Source organism: Saccopteryx leptura, chromosome 6, assembly GCF_036850995.1.
Source record: "Saccopteryx leptura isolate mSacLep1 chromosome 6, mSacLep1_pri_phased_curated, whole genome shotgun sequence".
NCBI lineage: Eukaryota > Metazoa > Chordata > Mammalia > Chiroptera > Emballonuridae > Saccopteryx > Saccopteryx leptura.
The window spans coordinates 125,223,819-125,245,693 of NC_089508.1; the positions used below are offsets into that span (position 1 = coordinate 125,223,819).

Here is a 21,875-nt window from a genome sequence, read left to right on the forward strand (position 1 = left end):
AAGTACACAGTTAGTCTTGTGGGCCTGCTTGGGCCTTCCTTTTCAGATGCAGTTTTCAGACTCCTGCAACACTTCTCCTCCTCCACCCTTAAGAGAGTAAAGGTAGAAAAGGCAGAAAAAACCCCTCAAGAATGCCAAGAAGCACCCTTCAAATTAATAAATATAGTGGATACTATGGGTGACCAGGTGACTGTCTCCACCTGGTGGACGTGGTTGGTTTTCCCCACTCACGTGCAGGCTCTGCAGAGGCAGGGAGCTCTGTCCGCTTCCCCATGTGCCCCAAGCAGTACCTGCGGCCGCTCAGTGAGCATTTGTTGAAAAAATGGATAAATGGCAACATGGAATTGGGGACACACTCAACGAGGCATCCATGATGCCTGTGGGATTACAGATGTCACGTGTCTATCTCCTTTCATGGTCCTGTCCCTGGCTCTAAGACACTGTACTGCTACCCAATATAGGAGAAAGAACAAATCAAAATTTAAAAAAATCAAGGCTCTTGATTTTATAAAGCTTATTCCTCTTTATACCTCCATGATCTCATCTTTATAACTGGAAAGGTTTGTTGTAAATTCAGTAATCACAGGGACAAGTTTTTTTGTTTGTTTTTTGTTTTTTTCACAGGAACAAGTTTTAAAAATGGCACTTCTAGGTCTTATTTGACCAATTAAGGAAATTTTTAAAAATTTCACTGTATCTTTATCATTTTGATGTAATTTAATGCAAAAAATGTAAATAAAAACTTTGAAAAGAAACGGTAAGGATAATCTTAAGTTTAAAAACTGAATTATGGTGTTAGGGGGGCATTCACATGAACTTTTTTTCCATTTCACCTTTGATGTAGTTTGGTGCTGGGGACCCTGATCTCGCTCAGCAACCCCATCCAGTATCTGAGTACTGGCACCTCTTGTTTGTGCTGGGGCTCTAAGACTCAGCAAGACAGTGAGCTATGTTTCTTGCCTTGAGAAGCTTACAGCCAAGTTTTCTGATGCCATGAACACTGGGAGCTGTTGAGAAAACAAGACATCTAAGCCCATTCAAGGGGTAAAGACACTTCCAAGTGGAGCTGTGCTTTACTCTGAGACCTGAGTCAGCAGCTGTCCATGGAAGTCCACCAGGGAAGAGAGCAAACTAACATCCAGGAAGGGCAAACGACTTTCCCACAGGCATTCAACAATGGGGCAGAATGGAAGCAAGCTAGGTTTGATTCTTGGGCCCTCTTATTAGTAGCTGCTGCTGCTTCATGGCCTTTTAGGTGAGGATCCTACAAGTAGACTTCCCTCCTTCCTGCCCAGTTGGCCCTAAACTGATTAAATGAAGTCTTGACAGCTAGTAGCTGCCATCCATGACAGAAAACAGCTGAATCTCATTCTACGCAAATGCAGTAAGTTCCAGTAACTAGTACATCTGCACTTTGTCAGTTGTGGGCTCAGTACTTTTCCTTAAAAAAAAAAAATCAGTTTAACGAAAATCATTGTTGTTTCTTGAGATCAGGTTGCAATGAGTTGGGGTGGGAGCTGGGATGGTCAGAAAACAAACCACACATACTGCTGCTTCTGGAAACTTGTTCTTTAATAAGCCATTGGAGTGACTTGTCCATCAAGCTGCTTTTGTGTAGGCATACAGTGCATATTCTGAGTGACACAAACTGAACTTTATACAGATGATGTCTTGCTCCCCCATACCCTCCCTGCCAAAACCAAAAGGAAATGACAAAGCGCCTATTGATTGTGTCAGGAATGTAACAGTTCCAGGGGTGAGTCATTCTTCTTATAGAATTATTTTAACAGTAAAATACTCTATTTCACAGGATATGTCCTTTTACAATACATAGTCTTAAAATTTTACACTCAGCATACTTATAAATTAGTTAAATCCTTTAAAATAATATAATACTAATCTGTATTACACCCCTTTCCCCCTAAGAAATGCAAGTACATGGTTCAAAGGTGCAACTTTTATATGACCTAAAGAGGGCTGATAAATAGGCATAGCAAGGTGATAGGCTCCTTTATGGGGGTTTTCTGGAAAACAATTTCAACCAAGAGACCAACAAAACCTAGTTAAGAGCCATGTCCACACTCATCATTTTGCTGTCATCGTTTAACACTGAATCAAATGTGGGAGTGGTTCCAGAGAAAAGTGGTTAAGAGTGTGTCAGCTGCACAGAGACAGAGGACTCCCACAGATACTGAGGAAGCTAACCACCAAGGTGAACCTGGTGTTGGAGGACAGTGCCAGAGGTCTGCCTCCCTATCAAGGGGAGGAAAAAGAGAAGAGAGAGGGGAGAAGAGAGAAGAGAGAGAGGAAAGAGGATGAGAAAAGGTGTCTGGACTGTTTCTTTTTAAAATTAAAACACATCCTTTGAACACATCCTGAGAATATTTTCTTCTCTCTACTTCACCAAAGTGCTTGTGAAAAAGACACATTCATTCGTTTAAAAAGACCAAGTGGGCCTGTGGCACTCTGTCGGACCTCCTCTTTCAGTAAGTTTCTGGGATCCTCTGATAGTGGAAACAACCCCACTGTGATGGCGCTGAGACTTGGCCGCTCACCTGCAGCCTATCTGAGGAAGGTGGAGGAGTGGGCTCTGGCATCCCATTTCCTGCCCTCGGTCCTCCCACAGCCATCAAAGGCTCCTACAGGGAAGGCGGCATCTCCCTCGGTGAAGCCCAGAGTGGCAGAGTAATGAAAAGGGCAGGACTTATGAAGTGCATTACAAGCCGAGCATGTGACATCCCAAACTCTTCCTGTATTGCTGTTAGAGTCAGTTGCTTCACCTGTGGTACCCAATGTGCTCCAAGCTGCCATCACACATTTCAAGACAAGGCACGTGCTGGCTTTCCTGGGGAAAGCTGCAATCCAGGCTCTGCTTGGGGCTGGGGATGTGTGATGGGACAGGATGCTCCCCACCCTGGAGTATGGGCTCCAGGTGAGCTGCCTACTGCTGCCCTGCAGGCATGTTCTCTGAGATATGAGATAAAACAAGCAGAGAAGCATCAGGAAATACATGTGACACCTATTAATTATCTTACTCCTAAGTGAGTGTGATGCACATAGCACTCCTCACTGGTAACATAACTTGACCAGGGAGAGAGCCAGTTAAGGGCAAATTTCAGAAGGAGACAGCACTTGGTTCTGGCAGTGGTGAGTTATGATGAGACCTATTATCCCATGAGAGCAGCTTCCCTCCCTGCAGAGGGAGGGTCACACTTCCTCTCCACTCCTGCAGCTGAACCTCTCTTTCCCATCACCCTGCATTCTGGCAGCTCATTAAATGACTAGAAATCCACAAATCTAGCAACTGAAAAACAAATATTTCTTATTTTATGTTATCCAAATTCAGGTTTCAGGTCCCTGAGAAAAATTACAAAGTTTCTCGACATCCATTGCCAAGCTCCTGTAAAGTGTCCTATGTGAGTAGCTTTTTAACTGCCAAAAAACTTACTTCGCTAAAAACAGTAACCAGAAATCCACAGACTCAGAATATATGTCAAGATGTGCTCTCCAGGCTACTGCTCTGGGCCAAGGGGACCCTACACAACAAGGGCCATGTTTTGCGTGGTGCTGACCAATGCATGCACGCGAAGAGCAGCAGCACACCTGCAGAGCCACCTCCCGGGAGCACCACACTGATGTGCAGTGCAGGGGGCCTTGGACAGCAGCAACCCTACTGCATCACAACCACACTGAGACTGGGTTTTCTTCTAAATTTTCCAAAATTCAGATTTTTAAAGGCTTTGTATTCATTACTTCTCAGGATAGCATAAACAAGGTGACAGATGCTTGTGGGATATAGAATGGAACATTTACTCACTAACCATCATCATTCTGGAGATTTACAGATTCCTTTCTCCAGCTTATATCGGAACCCAAACCATGTAAGACTCCTGCTACATTTAGCTGCTACTCAGAATGTCCCAAGCCTCTCCTCTAGGGCTCGACAACAACTACTTAGGCAGTGGCATGAGGTTCAGTACTGTGTAACAGGAGAGACTGCCTTACTTAAGTCTTAGTACTTCCATAACTTCACATTGAAGAAGCGGCACAGAAAGGAAGAATAACCAAAATTCAGGTTACAGGTGGTAAAGGCTATTTCTCATAACAGTGCACGTGGTAGTTAGACAAGATGCATTTAGTAACTTGAAAAATAAACATTTTCACATATGTATCTCAAGAAAGGGCATTGTGTTTCATTTTCCATATATTATATAAATAGCAAAAACAGATTTCTAATCCCATGGATGCTAACTAAGGAGTTTAAAATGCTATTATAACTCAGGTGTATAAAGACACCTAGTGGGGTGAAAGATGGTCTGACTTGTCCCTCAACCCAGGGACGCGTGGTTCTCACATCCCTGTCCGATATCCCTTATCTGTGGGAAAGAATTCCACAGGAGGAGGTAAGCATAAGGTTAAAAAGAAATATGCACACTATATATATATATATTAAACTTCAGTAACCAGAATATGAAAGAAAGTAGCTTCAAGTAGTCCTTGATTTTAAAAAAAAAATCTATTTAATACTGATGGTCTAAGGAAAAAAAGATATGTTAGATGAGTCATCTGAAAAACTTTTTATTTTCTGGCAGCTTTCAGTAACACTTATTCATGCAGTATAGTGTGAGAATGTTTTAGGAGAAGTGATTAAATGGTCAATTCATTTGTTTTGAGTTTCTGGTTGGTATCTATCAGCAACTGAATATGTGATCTTCAGTCTAATCTGTACAAAGAGAAAAGCCTTGATGGATTAGAGTGAAACCCTCATGTTCAGGGATCACCGTATCTCTGGGACATTTTTATAAAATCAGAGGAACCTGATCCTAGGACCAGGGACATGAGAACAGTATGGCTACAGAAACTTCAGCCCATGCAATATATTTGGCAAGAACTAACTAGGAGTTAAACTAGCACTGATTATTATTATATCAAACATCAACAAAAATGGAAAGTATGGCCTCTCTTCTCTGCTGCAACCAGAGGCTTGAGACGTGCTCTGATGGCCCAATGGAGACAGCTGCTGTTCCACTCACCCAGAAATAGAACATGAAGTGTTTTCCAAAAATCTTAAAATAGAGAGCTTAGGCTTTTTCCTTATAAATCCTTGGAGAAAAAGTAGATTCTACCCCAGCTCCTAACTATCCCAAAATAAACCCAAAGGCTTTTGCTTTCATGGTTAAGAAAGATTTACATTTTCTTCAAACATCAGAGATCAGTGGACCCCTTAGGCCCACCATGTGCTCCCCACTCCCACACCTCCTCTGGAAAGGGAGAAGATGAAGAAAGGTGACCACAAAGGCTTCCACGACTGGCCCACACTCCCAGGCCCTGGCGAGGCAACCTTGTTGGTGAGACCTCCAGTCAACACAACAGCCAAGGCACAGCTGGCACCGCCCTGTGACCGTCAGGGGCCTCCCCCAGCAGCGGCCCTGGGCCGGCACTCAAGGTCTCAGCTGTGCACGTGGGCCAGAGGCAGAACCTCATTGAGGGGCTGCTGTGGATGAGGTGACGAGAGGCCCTGACGATGAGATGTGTTCACCACTTTGCAGCCATGAAGGGACACATCTGCCAGTTCAGACCATAAACTCATTATTTCCAAAGAGAGCTAACTGTTGGGTAGAGCTGCCATCTGGGTCCACAGTTTTCCTGCGACCAGACACCACCGTCCCCTCTGGGGTCTCTTTGGTTTTCTGAGGTGAGTTTTTCACATTCTTCAATTTCTGTTTGCCCTTTTCAGGGTTGAAGGTTCCTCTGCTAATGAACTGAGGCCTGTCTTCTAGGGATCTGGTCTGGCCTAGGGGCCCCTCCATTGTCAGGGCCTCACCAGCGGAGGCAGCTCGGTAGAATGGCGATTTGGAGTAAATCTGAAATCGTTTTCTGGTTGCATGAGAAGATGCAGTGCTGGAGGAACATAAAGAGGAAACTGATGGGTCCACTGAGTCCAGAGAGTCACGCTGCTTTCTTAGCTGCTTTCTCAATGTGCTAGGAGGTTCATACTTGCCGGCTGCCTTCAGGGAGCTGGGGGTGAAGCTTCTCTCTAATGCAAAAAAGAGACCAAAGATGTAAATGACAGTTCCCTCTACTCATAATCTCATAATATTCTATTATGTAATGAGTAAGTGTCACTATTCACACGAGAAATTAAGTGGGCTCAGCTTTGGAAGGTCCAGACTGAAGTATTCTGTGCACACACTTAATTTGAAATGAGCTCATCAACCATTTCTACATGTGTCATTTCAGAATCACCCCAAGGAAGTCTGAAATTTGTGCCATTAGGAGAGGCCTACAACTGTCACCATCATCTAGAGCAGTGCTGGTCAACCTGGTCCCTACCGCCCACTAGTGGGCGTTCCAGCTTTCATGGTGGGTGGTAGTGGAGCAACCAAAGTATAAATAAAAAGATAGATTTAACTATAGTAAGTTATTTTATCAAGATTTATTCTACCAAACTTAGTGAAAATCTGACATAAAGTACTTGGTAAGTAATTATTATTATATGCTTTAACTTGCTATAACTCTGCTTTATAAATTTTATAAAGTAAAATTATTTCCCTACTTTATAAATCACCAATACTGTGGAACCGGTGGGTGGTTAGAAAATTTTACACTAACAGAGATACAAAAGTGGGCAGTAGGTATAAAAAGGTTGACTACCCGATTTAGAAAACTACCCACCCTTAGAAAACTGACCATGGCTCAGTAAGACAACATTGTTGTGATTACTGGCTTTTCTCTGTGGTAAAGTAAATGCAAGAGAAAACATTCAATTACCAAAAGCTGCATTGCATGGAAGGCCTCACATAATGAACAATTTTTATGAAAGCCTCATAAAGACCAGTATATTTCAACTCCTTAGGGCTTTGTCACCTTTTCCTGTAAGGTCAAGGTGTTCTGAAAAGGGACTTTGTCTTAGCTTGGGAATACTTAACCCTCTTTGCATTACTGTGTTCATTTACCGGGTTTCTCAGAAGTGGCACCTTCAGACTCAATGTTCAAGTTTTCAGAGCTATCAGCGGTCCCAATGGAAGCCTCGGACTCGAGGGTTTCATCATCAGAGGCCCGGGGCTCCAGTACAAGCATCTCAAATGTAAGCTCCTCCCTGTAAGACACAATCCAGAAACCCACTAGCATTTGATTGGAAGTGGAAGAAAGACAACAGGAGAAAAGACCTTCCATAAAAGTCAGGAATTTAAGTAGCAAAAACAGTCACAGTTCTTGCTGTTCTCATTCAGGGTGGTGATAAGAATCTGTAAGCCATAGTAATGGGAAGGCTAAAACTGTAAGCACTAAAGGACAAAATGACAGCAAAGGCTGAGCCTGAACAGGGCCAGGGGGACGTAGGGGAAGATACCAAAGGTGCGAGACCTTTTGGTAAAAGGCACTTTGGGGGCTTATAATCAGATTGGGTTCTAAACTCACTCTAAGCTCATTCATACTGCCTCAGGAAGGACCCTTCCTCTCTCTGGACCTCAGTTTTCTCATCCACAGAACAAAGAGATTAAACCAGATAATCTCTAAAGATTCCTTCCAGCTCACTAACTGGCTATACAGACTATATTTTCTACCTTGACCACAGAGAGACCTCTGAATAAAGTAAAACAATGATTGTCTTTTCTTTTTTTTAAAAAAACATTTATTTTATTTTATTTATTCATTTTTAGAGAGGAGAGAGAGAGGGAGAGAGAGAGAAGGGGGAGGAGCTAGAAGCATCAACTCCCATATGTGCCTTGACCAGGCAAGCCCAGCGTTTCGAACCGGTGACCTCAGCATTTCCAGGTCGACGCTTTATCCACTGCGCCACCACAGGTCAGGCCTGATTGTCTTTTCTGTCCTTGAAGCTTATACCATCTCCACTTGTCTTATTTTCTGCTACTCTTCATCAGTTGCCGACCTACCTCAGTCATGCCCCTCATTCCCTGAGTCTTTGGTACATGGCTCCTAATCTTGCTTTTCTCATTACTGCCTGACATTCCCCCTATCTATTTCAATCAGTATCTTTGTCACAGCTCACTTTAATACCCTAACACCAAAGTTCCTTTATGCCTGCAACTGTAACAACCATTCCTCATAGAGGCAACTTTCTCCAATGGGCAGATCTGAGGGTTCATCATTACCTGGAAATACACCAGCTCTGAATCAAATAGTCTGTTTGCCCACAACCGCCTTGTCCTTCATATTCTTACTCCCTTTTCATCTCTTCCCTTTCAAAGCCCTGTAAGCATCACTTCCACTACCTAGCTGAAGCAATCTTTTCAAAGACAATCTCACAAGAAGCTCATTACTGCAATTACATCATAAGCCATGTGTATTCACACCTCTGAGACTGCTCATACTTATTCCTTTCTCTAGAAAGATTTCCCCCTTCCTACAAATCCCCATTCATCCTTCAATGCCTCTGATATCATTTTCATCAGAGCTGAGCCGGTCATCCCTCTTCTTAGTTAATCCCTGTATGCAACAGCCTACTCAGTGTGCACTGCTGCCGCCTCACCACATCTGGGCCACAGAGCTCCAGCTGGTATTTCAGCTCACCTACATTCCATCAACTCTGACAGGCAGAAAGCACTGTACACAGACGCACATCCCCACATGCATCAAACTCTCAGACCTGGGACCCTGGAACTAGGAACAAAAATCCCCTTGAAATGTACAAGTCATCACTGTCCACCAGAATCAGTATGTGGGACCTTCAGGGAGAACCCCAGGATGGTCACATTGTCCCCAAGACGCACTGCCACCCACCTCTGCTCCAGGGATGGGAATGGTCACAGAGCTGCTTGCTTGTCCCTCTCCTAAGTGACAACCAATCTCCCTGCCCAGTATCCTAGCACCCGTTAGAGTTGCTATCCCACTCTGACCATCTAGTTGCTGGCCCCATGGCTATACTGATCTTCAGAACATGTCTTCCTTCATGGAGTTCCAAATAATGCCCATTCTCGGCAGGTACTCCATTTTAGCCTGGGAATTCCCGAAGCTGGCTTCCAGGTGACCTGTCAGGATCCTGACTAAGCTTCCCTGCCATGCCCTGCCCAGTCAGCCTGTCCACACCATCACTGTAGCAGTTTCAGGTCTCCCTGTTCATGGAGCTTCCTGCCGTGAGGTGATAGCTTTCACACTGTTACCTGACAACAGGTGACATAGACATCTTTTCCATATCCCCTATATCACCTGACACCGTGCTTGACATACAGGAAGAATAAAGAACAGAAAGAAATAAAGACAGATACGGTATTTCCTCATGTATAAGACACACACTTTTTTGAAAAATTTAGGGTCTAAAAACTGGATGAATCTTATACAGTGGTTGTAGATTTTTTACTTGCATTTCCCACTTTTTTGACAGTGATGAGGAGTTGTATGAATTTTATGATGAATAAAAATTTGAGTTCAGCCCTGGCCAGTTGGCTCAGTGGTAGAGTGTCGGCCTGGCGTGCAGAAGTCCCGGGTTCGATTCCTGGCCAGGGCACACAGGAGAAGCGTCCATCTGCTTCTCCACCCCTCCCCCTCTCCTTCCTCTCTGTCTCTCTCTTCCCCTCCTGCAGCCAAGGCTCCATTGGAGCAAAGATGGCCCGGGCGCTGGGGATGGCTCTGTGGCCTCTGCCTCAGGCGCTAGAGTGGCTCTGGTCGCAACATAGCGACGCCCTGGATGGGCAGAGCATCGCCCCCTGGTGGGCATGCCGGGTGGATCCCGGTCGGGCGCATGCGGGAGTCTGTCTGACTGTCTCTCCCCGTTTCCAGCTTCAGAAAAATGCAAAAAAAAAAAAAAAAAAAAAAAATTGAGTTCAATAACTTTATGTAATACTTTTTTTTTTTCTTTCAAATTTTGGGCCCCAAAATTAAGGTGCGTCTTATACATGGGAACATCTTATACACGGGAAATACGGTCACTCCCTTTCCACCTGGAAACTCACTTCTCCTTCTGCAGGTTCTCGATCTGCTCCGTGAGCACCCGCTCCTCCTGCTGCATGGCTGCCTGCTGCTGCTCGCTGATGTCCGTCTCCACAGCCACCTGACTGCTCGAAGTCTCTTCTGACACGTCAGACACAGAAGGCACTCCAACTACAGCAGGAGAGGATGGACTTGGGTAGTTTCCTCGACGAACACGCCCCTTTCCCTGCAAAGAAAAACATGTTATAAAGTAACTGAGTGACTACATCTGTTTACATAATGGCCCATTTAGGATAACAAATGTACTTCTATCATACCAGATGAATGGTAGAAATAAAGGAAATATTCTGCCAGGTCTAAGATCTTTAGTGAGATACCATCCATCAAATTCATTTAGATTAAATACTTCTTGCAAGAGCACTGAGAAATGGGTACTTCGGTGGCTGAGAGTGTAGAACAAAACTGTGCTGGGATGAGATTTTTCTTTTAATCTAAGCTGCATCTACTCCAAACTAAATAGCCTCACGTGGCTTTTAAATTGAATATTCTCATCATCACACAAAGTTCTGATGGACAGCACTGCTCTTTACCTTTAACTCTGGAAGGCACAATCTCTCTAGGAAGATTATAGAAACATGTCTTGAAACTCAGTTTCATTTTTAAAAAAAGTCATTTATATATCACAGAGTGCTAGTGAGAGATAGTCTCTGAGAATAATTTAAGAAACTTCTTTCTTGGAGCTCAGAGGGGGAAAAACCTTACTGTTTTCACACTGGTTATTTTATATATAACTTAAGCTTCTGAAAATAGCAAGCAAGGTATTTCAGTTTAGACCTCCTGCTAAGAACAACTGGACCAAACATAAAAAAACCAACATATTCTTAGCAATGTAGGACAAGGAGAGGCAGCCTAGCAGTCAGGGCTAATCTAAGTTTAAGAAGAGGGGCTGAGAGGCTGAGCAGAGCTCCTGACACACTACATCAGGGTCAAGGAAGCTGCATCTGCATGCCCCATGTACCAAAATCTGGTCTGTGCCTGATTTTGTAAATAAAGTTTTATTGGAATACATCCATGCTCGTTAATTCACGCACTATGGCTCTTCTGTAGAACAATGGCAGCATTAATTGTTGCAACCAAGACTATACAGTTCTACAAAGACGAATATATTTACTCTCATCCTTTATGGAAAGAGCTTGTCAACCCTTGGGGTAGAGAACAAAGTGGCGTCCAGACCCACAGAGTACAGGCTGCAGCCTGGTAAACCCTCTGTGTCTGACGCTGGCATCCCCAGGGTGTGTGTCCTAGACCTGAGGGCTAGGTGAAGTGACACTAGTCCTTGAGGACTCTGCAGCCTAGCTTCAATTCATGTGAATGGTCCAGAAAACTAACCCCTAAAACTGGATTAAAGTAACCCATGTTTTTAGTGCCCTGGCACCTGGCAGAAAAAATAAAAATACTCTTTGGAAAGTAATCAAAATATTTTTTCAAACAATGTTTCAAATACTGTGTCTGACACACAATCAAAGGTAACCAAGCACAAAAGGAGACAAGACCATGTAAATGAAAACCAGTAAAAACAACAGAAAACAGAAACCCTTGATGACTGCAGACACTGTGGCTATAGGACAGACTGAAAACAACCATACTGGAGAAGACAGGAAGACACTGTTGAATTAGTGAACCAGAAGTTAGGTCAGAAAAAAAATATCAAGAATCAAGCAGGAAAAACAAAACAAAAAATTTTCTGAAAAAATTCAGAAAAGAAGGTAAAAGACAGGACATAATAAAAAGATCTACCATCTGTTAAAAAAAAAAAAAGACAAAACAAAACCAGGAGAGAGAGTGATCCTGTTGAAGAAATATTAAAGAGATAATGGCAGAGAAGTTTTCAAAACTATGTAAATAAAGACATCACCCTACTGACTATAGGAAGCCGCCAACCTCTAAGAAAGGTAAATTTTTTAAAAAGTCCATACTTAGACACTGAAAATCAAAGGCAAGAGAAAACCTTAAAAACATTAAGGTTTTAAGGGGGAAAAAATCTACCTGCAACAAAGAAGCAACTTTTCAACAGAAACAATGGAAGGCAGAAAATAATAGATGGCATTTTCAAAGTGAAGAGAGAAAAAGTTAACTGCCAACCTAAAATTTTATATATAGCAAAACAACTTTCAAGAATAAAGCTCCAATAAAGACATTTTTCAGACAGTCTAAGAGAATCTGTCACCAGCAGACTTGCACTAAAGGAAACACTGACGAACAGACAGAAACACCCTAGAAAGAAAAGTTAAGAAGGGAGAAATAAAGAGCAATGAAAACAGTCAATATGTGAGTAAGCCTAAAATGAATACTGACTAAATAAAACATAAGAATAATGTTGGATTAAAAATATACAGATAATTAAACATACAAAAAGATAGTAACTATATCATATAATAGTGAAAGCATATTAAAGTCCTTGCATTGTCTTGGAAAAAGATAAAAGTACCAATTAACAGACTTCGAAAGATAATAGATTTTTATTATAACCTATAAGTTAACTACTAAAAGAAAAGTAAAAGTGTAAAAACTTCTAAACTAACAGAAAAAAATAATAATAAAAAATAGTCAAGCCTGACCAGGCAGTGGCACAGTACATAGAGTTTCAACCTGGGACACTACAGATACAGGTTCAAAACCCTGAGGTTGCTGGCTTGAGCACAGGCTCACCAGCTTGAGCTCAGGGTCACTGGCTTGTGTATGGCATCACAGACATGACTCCATGGTTGCTCGCTTGAACCCACTGTCACTGGCTTGAGCAAGGGGTCACTGGCTTGGCTGATGCCCCTGGTCAAGTCGCATATGAAAAAGCAATCAATGAATAACTAAGGAGCTGCAACAATGAGTTGATGCTTCTCATCTCTCTCCCTTCCTGTCTGTCCCTATCTCTGATTCTCTTTTAAAAAAAAGGCAAAAAAGAACAAAAACGTTAAGAAAAAGAAAGATGTATCTGGTTAAAAAAAAAGCACATAATTAAACAGACTTAAATCCAAATACAACAGTGATTACATTAAATGTAAATTGACTAAATGCTCTAGTAATAATGTGATAATTGTCATATTGTGTAATTTTTTTATTCTAAGTGAGAGAGAGAAAAATGAGAAGCATCAACTCATAGTTACCTCACTTTAGTTGTTCACTGTTAGCTTCTTTTATATGGCTTGACAGGCAGGGGTGCAGAGCACTGAAGCCAGGCCAGTGACCCCTTTCTCAAACCAGGAACATTGGTTTCAAACTAGCGACCTTGGGCTTCAAGCCAGCAACCTTTGAGCTCAAGCCAGAGACCTTGGGATCATGTCAATTTTCCTGTGCTTAGACAGATGATCCCTGCTCAAGCCACCAACCTTGGGGTTTGGAACCAGAGACCTCAGCATTCCAGCTCTATCCACTGCGCCACCACTGGTCGGGCTGTCATACTGTATTTTTTTTTTTTTTTTTTGAAGCTGGAAGCGGGGAGGCAGTCAGACAGACTCCCACATGTGCCCGACCTGGATCCACCCGGCACGCCCACCAGGGGGCGATGCTCTGCCCATCCGGGGCGTCATTCTGTCGTGACCAGAGCTACTCTAGTGCCTGGGGCAGAGGCCAAGGAGCCATCCCCAGCGCCCGGGCCATCCTTTGCTCCAATGGAGCCTTGGCTGCGGGAGGGGAAGAGAGAGACAGAGAGGAAGGAGAGGGGGAGGGGTGGAGAAGCAGATGGGCGCTTCTCCTGTGTGCCCTGGCCGGGAATTGAACCCGGGACTTCCGCACGCCAGGCCGACGCTCTACCACTGAGCCAACTGGCCAGGGCATACTGTATTTTTTAAAAAGCCCAACTATATGAAGTCTATAAGGAATGCATATAAAATATAGGAATTCAGAGAGGCAGAGAGTAAAAGGATGGGAATAAAGACATAACCACATTTAATCAAAAGAAAACTGACATAGCTGTATTAATTCTAGACAAAGTAAACTTTAAGGTAAAAAGTGCTACCGGTGATGAAGAAAGGAATATTTTATAATGTAAAAGTTCAAATTATGAAGAAGATATAACATTTCCAAATTTGTAGGTACCTAAGAAATAGCTTCAGAAATTTAAAGTAAAATAGTGACAAAAATACTCAAAGAAATAGACAACGCTATAATCACCACAGAGAAAACAAGTGTGTACACACTAATCAGTAAAGCTATGGAAGTAAACAATTTATTATAAGTGATAATAATAGACATACAAAGTTTAGTATCTAATAACTATAGAACACTATTTTAAAGCACATATAGCAAAGACAATACAGTTCTTAAGGTTGAAATGATATATCTGACCTTTAAAGTAATTTAAAATAAGTTTACTGACAGGGCAATTACAAAGAGAAAACTAAAAACACCTATATATTCAGAAATAAAGAAACAGATTTCTAATACACCCATGACCAAAGAAGAAATCACAACAGAAATTAGAAAACATTTTGAAATAAGCACCAATATCAAAGTCTGTGGGATACGCTTTACCTCTGCCTACCTTAAAGTTATAGCTCTATAGGTATATAGTAGAAAAGGCTAAAAATAAAAGCATTTTTTTCCAGGAAACTAAAAGGACAACAAAAAATATTCAAGGAGAGAAAAAGAAATAAAGATAAAAGTAAATAAATATTAGAAAAGAGAGAACCAAGTTCAAAATATAGTTCTTTGAAAAGATTAACAAAAAGAACAAACCCTGGTGAGACTGAAGATAAAGAGGGAACCCACAAATAACCAAAGGCAGAAATGGAAGCGAGCATCACTATAAGTCCTACAGACATAAGAAGGATCAGGGGCTACTATGAACAACCTTATATCAATTAATTTGAAATTTCATACAAAGTGGAGGTTTCTACAAAAGACCAAGTAATTAATACTGTCAAAAAAATACAAAAAAGTAAATAGCCTTATTCACTGAATACACAAATGCAAACTTTTCAGAGAGAAAACTCTAGGCCCTTATAATTTCACTGGCAAACAGGAGATAACATACAAATCACATGAATTCTCCCTCAAAATTAAAAAGATTATTCCTCAACTCAGTTTTAGAGGCCAGCATAACCCTGATAACAAGACATAATATATGAAAAGGAACTATTTTTTCCTTTGTGGGTACAGAATTATGTGTGTGTGCATGTGTGTGTATAGATATATATAGAGATATGTCTGTATCTATATATCATTAATTATGTTATTTAAGTATATTAACTTTTTTTTTTTTTTGAAATTAGAAGCAGGGAGGCAATCAGACAGACTCCCACATGAACCTGACCAGGATCCACTGAGCATGCCCACCAGGGGGCAATGCTCTGCCCATCCGGAGCGTTGCTCTCTTGAGGCTGGAGCTATTCTAGCACCTGAGGCAGAAACTTTGGAGCCGTCCTTAGTGACCGGGGCCAACTTTGCTCCAATGGAGCCTTGGCTGTGGGAGGGGAAGAGAGAGAGAGGAAGGAGAGGGGGAGGGGTGGAGAAGATGAGTGCTTTTCCTGTGTGCCCTGGCCGGGAATCGAACCTGGGACTTCCACACACTGGGCCGATGCTCTACTGCTGAGCCAACCAGCCAGAGCCTTAAGTATATTAACTTTAAATAATCTTTTTCTGGTACCAATTATTCCCTAAAAATGAGGACATCATGTTAAAAAAAAAAAATCCTACTCCAACTTAATAGGTAATTATCAGACCAGGTAAGCCCTGTCTCATTCATGGCCCACAGTGCTAATGTCTCAGGCTTCAGAACAAAAAAAGCCCATTTTGTTTTAACGCCTCCCTTCCGCACAATTACATATCTAAGTTTGCAGAAATTCTTAATTACATCTTTTTTTCCAGAATTAAATCTTGTATGCTCTGTACCAGCATCACCTGGTGGCTCAAACTCATCGGTTAAGCTCCAGCTCCAGTGCCCCCTCTTCCACAGCCTTTCCCACACCCTCAGGCAGGATCCTTCCTTCTTGCTCTTGTCACATAGACACAGTCCTATTTGACCCCACCCTTCCTCCTGTTAGACCATTCTTTCTGAACCCACAGATTCAATCATCTAATCATGTAGATTTGCCCTCCTTTGTGTGAGGAAGTCTATATATGATTCTACTACCTTTTCTAAGAATGACATTCTGAAACAGAGATCCTTAATTACCTGATTTGGGTCAGAATTCTGTGAGACCACCCCATAATAACTCCCCTATTATTCTGTGAGACCAGTCTGTATTAAGCTTCCCTACTGTAAAAATATTGGGAACCAAATGCTTTAATGGGGAGAACTAAGTGACAATACCCTCCTCTCCTCTTTAAGTTAATCCTCGGGTGAGCCCCAAATTTTCATTTTTTCTGAAGGCTTAAAGAGATAACAATATAAACAAGTAGAAAGTAGATTTTATTGGATAGAGTCTTATAAAAAAATGCCTATCAGAGTCACTAGGTGTGAATGCCATCAGTCAGGGTTAGCCAGATGAGGTGCCAAGTCTTGTAAGGGAAGCCTGGTGCCTACAGAAACGGGATAGGGCTGAGAGCACTGTCAGCAGGGTGACCAGGAGCTACCACTCATCTTCATTTACCCTGCAGACAATGAGCTGGGAATTACTGTTGAACACAAAGAAAGAGGACTGGCACCTCAACAAAGGTCTAGGATATCATCCAGAATTCTGCCTCCCCAACACTCATCCCAGCTTCAACAACCCAAGGCAGAAAAAGCAGGGCAGAAGAGTGTGGGAGGAAAAACCTACTTGCCTACCTCCAAAGTTTTCAGCCCTAGATTAAGGTCAGTTTGACCTGGGATAAAGTGGTAAGAATATTACATCAAACCTGTGACTAAACTTATAATATGAAGAGAACTAAGTCTTACTGAATGAGACTGGAGCATTTGAATATCTTGTATAAGGGACAAGATTTTTTAAAATAGTTAATGTCCAGTAGGAACAGAGAGTCTGGCATGGTAGAGTTAGAAGCAATTACTAGAGAAAGAGCAAAACTGATTTGTATTTACATGCCAGCAAGTTGAGATCCTCAAAGAACTGGTGACACATAGATGGACAATCTCTGAAATTACTTTCCCTATATATTGGTGTTCTTCACCTTCTTTTATATTATTAATAAAATCCTGGTATGAGCTCTGTTACACTGATATTTAAGTCCAGAACAAGTCCATGAATTTGCTCACTTCTACATGCCACTCTCTGAGAAATAAGAAGTGGATAGAGCCATACTTCTACATCTGGGAAGATACCATCAAAGCAACATATGTGAATAGATATATAAGCATTACTAATAATGGAGGATGCTGGAAGTACCAACAGGTATTTAAAGTAATAAAGTTAAAGAGACTGATGAGACCAAAGCTCAGAAAGCAGAAATTAATCTGGTAACTTAATGCTTTCAACATTCACCTTTTCTTCAATCAACCAAAGAGGAAACTACAAGGCTTATCTGACAAAGAGGAAAAGTGAGTATTTCGTGAATGGAGATTGTTCAACTGCATGATACAGAGAAAGGAAGACGAAGGTTCTAAAGAAAGAGCAAGAGAAAAGCAAGAGAGGGCTGGTCAGGAAGTAGGGCCTGCACTAGGCTGCACACGGAGGGTGGACAAGCATGGATGAAACAGCAGAACAACTCCTGATGGATGAGAGACAGTGATGTCAAGTGCTGTGACACATGGCAATATTAATACATACCGAGACTGAACTGCGGGTAATGCTCATAAATCTAACTGCAATTAGTACAGGTTTCTGGATTAGAAAGGACATGAAAAGGAAAGCAGAGGTTAGAATGCAAATGTCATTGCCCCATTAAAAGGGAAGGTTTAATCTTTCAAAAGACTCTGCAGCAGCAGCAAAAAAAGCATAGCTGGTCTACCTGCTTTGAAAAGCAGCTTTTTAGTAAAAGGTCTCCTCCCTCCCTCCCTGCAGGAGCACTGCTAAATTGGGCCTCAGAACTAAGTTCCTTAAAATTCTTACTACTAAAAAATGAAAGGGTGGCCCTGGCCGGTTGGCTCAGTGGTGGAGCGTCGGCCTGGCGTGCAGAAGTCCTGGGTTCGATTCCCGGCCAGGGCACACAGGAGAAGCGCCCATCTGCTTCTCCACCCCTCCCCCTCTCCTTCCTCTCTGTCTCTCTCTTCCCCTCCCGCAGCCGAGGCTCCATTGGAGCAGGGATGGCCCGGGCACTGGGGATGGCTCCTTGGCCTCTGCCCCAGGCGCTAGAGTGGCTCTGGTCGCAACAGAGAGACGCCCCGGAGGGGCAGAGCATCGCCCCCTGGTGGGCAGAGCGTCGCCCCTTGGTGGGCGCGCCGGGTGGATCCCGGTCGGGCACATGCAGGAGTCTGTCTGACTGTCTCTCCCCGTTTCTAGCTTCAGAAAAAAAAAAAAAAAAAAAAAAAAAAAAAAAAAAAAAAAGAAAGGGTTTCATTTTTAAATGGGGTTTCTTTTTCCATTTTCTGGGTAAAAGATTTAGACAGTATCATGGGATTGGCCTTATTTAAACCCTTTATGCCTGGGAAAGTCTATGTTTATGTTTGCTTTTAGAAAAGAGCCTTCATTCATCTAATGAGCAGACATTGGAGCACTGTTCTGTATCAGGCAGTTTGAATGGTGAAGGAAGAATAGAGTTCCTTTGATACTCATCTGAATATCAAACTAGGAAGAGACAAGGACATTCTGCTGGAAAAGCAGTGGTATGACAATGGGGAAGCCTGCCTCTCCTCAGAGATTCAATGGAGACTGGAGTAGGCGTTCAGCACTACGATTTTGTTTTACAACTGAGAGGAAGGGTAGCAAACAGGCAATAATTAAACTTTAATTCATAGCAATTTTCTAGTTACCCAGATCCTATGATTATTAGTCAGTAAGAACTGGAATTATCTAGATATAGGTCACTGGTTACAAAGGAAAATATTAAACAGAAAAGTGGGCAAATGGAGAAAATAAATTATTGTTTTTGCAAGGCTTTTCCAAAAACCTAACAATAAACCCTTAAAGAATCTTTCCTTGACAACAGGCTTGTAGATAAAATTCCATTTCCTTATGAATGATATTTTTGCAATTAAGTTCTTTACATCCCAGGGGTATTGGCAGGACCACCAAAAGTGGCATGGTGGAGGGCAGGAACAGATAGTAGAAGCAAGTAGAGAAAAAAGTTAAGATAGGTTAAGTTTTCACAGAAAAGACAGGAAAAGAAAACAGGATAGATTATTAAACCACCAACATTTTATGCAAATACTTGATTTTTAAAATTCTACACTTTTAAATGCATATGTATTCTGTACATACAAATACAGAAAGCTAAAAGATCAAACATGAGGCATTCTCTGTACCCCAAAAGTTGATGATTTTTTTTTACTTGTTCCACATGAAAAAGATTCAGAAAATCATCTCTTTCCCCACTGAAAATGCACACTTAAAATCCCAGGAAAGGCCTGACCTATGGTGGCGCAGTGGATAAAGCGTCGACCTGGAAATGCTGAGGTCGCCGGTTCGAAACCCTAGGCTTGCCTGGTCAAGGCACATATGGGAGTTGATGCTTCCAGCTCCTCCCCCCTTCTCTCTCTCTCTCTCCCTCTCTCTCTCCTATCTAAAAAAAAAAAAAAAAATCCCAGGAAAGCTCCCATTTCCCCTGTGATTCCACATCGTGCATCTTACCATTGATCTCCGAATCAGTGACAACCTGGTCTTTGCCTTATTCTCAGCAAACTCCAGGCTACTGATATCTTTGAGCCGAGCTTTGTATTTATTCATTTGTTCCACAACGATCAGCTCCACACAGCTGAAACAGGAGCAGAGAGAGAGAAAACTGAAAAGCTGAAATAAATCAAGTGTAGCACCCATACACTATTCCTCAGCTAAGTGTGGTGACTGGCAGAAGGATGAAAGGAAACCCAACACCCCTGATCTGATGAGCTCAGCGACAGGGTGAGTTCACAGCATGGTGGTCCAGAACTGGGTGCACTTTAGCATCTGTCTCAGGAGTGGTTCTTAGTCCCCAAGCTCAGGCCACACCCCAGAACAATGAAATCAGACTCGACTTTTTGGGAAGATGACACAAACATCAGTTTCTTTAAGGCCCCTTTGCAGTCAAGGGTAACCACCACTCCAGGAGGACAGCAGAGGCTTATGAAAAAAAGGCCAAGGTGAAACAGAGGAATACTGAGAATACAGGGATTCAGAGCCACAAAGCCACAATTAGACTAGATTTAAAAAGATAAAAAGAATATGTAATTTGGAAAATCGAAATTTTAAAATACATTTAGAAACTACAGCATTCCTAAAGAAAAACCAAATTTTAAAAAGATTCCTTGCCCTGGCCAGTTGGCTCAGCGGTAGAACGTCAGCCCAGCATGTGGATGTCCCGGGTTCGATTCCCATTCAGGGCACACAGGAGAAGAGCCCATCTGATTCTCCACCCCACCCCCTCTCCTTTCTCTCTATCTCTCTCTCTTCCCCTCCTGCAGCCAAGGCTCCATTGGAGCAAAGTTGGCCTGGGCACTAAGGATGGCTCCATGACCTCCTCCTCAGGTGCTAGAATGGCTCTGCTTGTAACAGAGCGACGCCCCAGATGGGCAGAGCATCGCCCCCTGGTGGGCATGCCAGGTGATCCTGGTCAGGATGCAAGTACAAGTCTGTCTGCCTCCCTACTTCTCACTTCAAAAAAATACAAAAAAAAAAAAAAAAGATTCCTTAAAATAAATGATGCTCAGCCTGACCAGGCAGTGGCGCAGTGGATAGAGCATTGGACTGGGACGCGGAGGACCCAGGTTCAAAATCCCGAGGTCACCAGCTTGACTGAGGGTTCATCTGGTTTGAGCAAAGCTCACCAGCTTGAGCCCAAGGTCGCTGGCTCGAGCAAGGGGTTACTCGGTCTGCTGTAGCCTCCCGGTCAAGGCACATACAAGAAAGCAATCAATGAACAACTAAGGTGTTGCCACGAAGAACTAATGCTTCTCATCTCTCTCCCTTCCTGTCTGTCCCTATCTATCACTCTCTCTGTCAAAAAAAACCCACAAAAAAACAAATGATGCTCAGCTGATCAGACTCCAAAGAATTTTTTCACCTTCAGCATAAAAAACCCAGGGTATCCAGTAATCCTTGAAAAATAATCTGAGCGTATAAAATCATGGGCAATGCTCGGTATCTGGATAAAGTGACTATACTGATTCAGAAGCCCCTGGGGTCTTGTAGAGGGACGGAGACTGCCTTACGTGGTAGTCTTACTGATGTCCTGCACGCTCTGTAGTGGGTCGATGGTGTCGGGGCAGCGAAGGATGCAGGGTGCAAACACAATGGCCAGAGCATTAGCAGACATCCGATTAGTGTTTTCCTGCAGAGCAATCCTAAGAAACAACAAGACCTCAGGTGAAACACGATAAAAAGGACAACAGTAGGGAGGGAGGCAGAAGAGACAAGAGAAAGATGACGTGTGACACCAAGTGCACAGTACTGAAGGGTGTTGATAGCAGCTGGAGGGAGACACTGTAGGTTCTTCCCAAAGTGGCTCCTTTGTCTCTGGAAACCACACTTTTGCTCTGTCCCTCCCTTGAAGTAATGTAGGCCAGCAGAGCTTATTAAGGGACATCTCTGACCCATGGCTCAAGGTCATCATCACTAGATGAACACATCTAAAGAACACAGAGCAGAGACTTTAAGGCATTTTCAGATAGTCATACATATCTGTAAAAAAAAAAGATGGTGTTCTTCCCAGCAACTGCTGCCACTGACACTCTGGGGTGGAGAGACTACTCCTGAAGTCTATGATCAGTCACCTAAGTACCATCTGGACCCATCCTCCTATGAATTAGGTTATACCAGTAGATATACAAACTTTCTAGTTCAAGATTAAATAATAGGTTAGGCTACACAGTGTCACCCTGACGCTGAAGTTACCTGGTTCTGATAGGAAAGAGAAGCATGCAGTCCAACTAGTTTGATGATTTCTACCTGTCATGCAGTCCAACTAGTCTGATGATTTCTACC

The 21,875-nt window shown here is 42.6% G+C and overlaps 1 protein-coding gene across 5 annotated transcripts in view; it reads right to left on the reverse strand.

Moving 5' to 3' along the window:
- Positions 1-8: 8 nt before the first annotated feature.
- Positions 9-21,875, reverse strand: part of MYO9A (myosin IXA) — a 301,246-nt gene continuing 279,379 nt past the window's right edge. For all 5 annotated transcript variants that reach the window (XM_066388529.1, XM_066388530.1, XM_066388531.1 and 2 more), the window contains 5 exons: positions 21,104-21,235; positions 19,548-19,671; positions 9,912-10,114; positions 6,957-7,099; positions 9-6,037 (listed from right to left, as the gene is read on the reverse strand). In XM_066388529.1, coding sequence (XP_066244626.1) covers positions 5,574-6,037; positions 6,957-7,099; positions 9,912-10,114; positions 19,548-19,671; positions 21,104-21,235 — 1,066 coding nt within the window. In that variant the 3' untranslated portion in view covers positions 9-5,573. The remainder of the gene's footprint in view (positions 6,038-6,956; positions 7,100-9,911; positions 10,115-19,547; positions 19,672-21,103; positions 21,236-21,875) is intronic.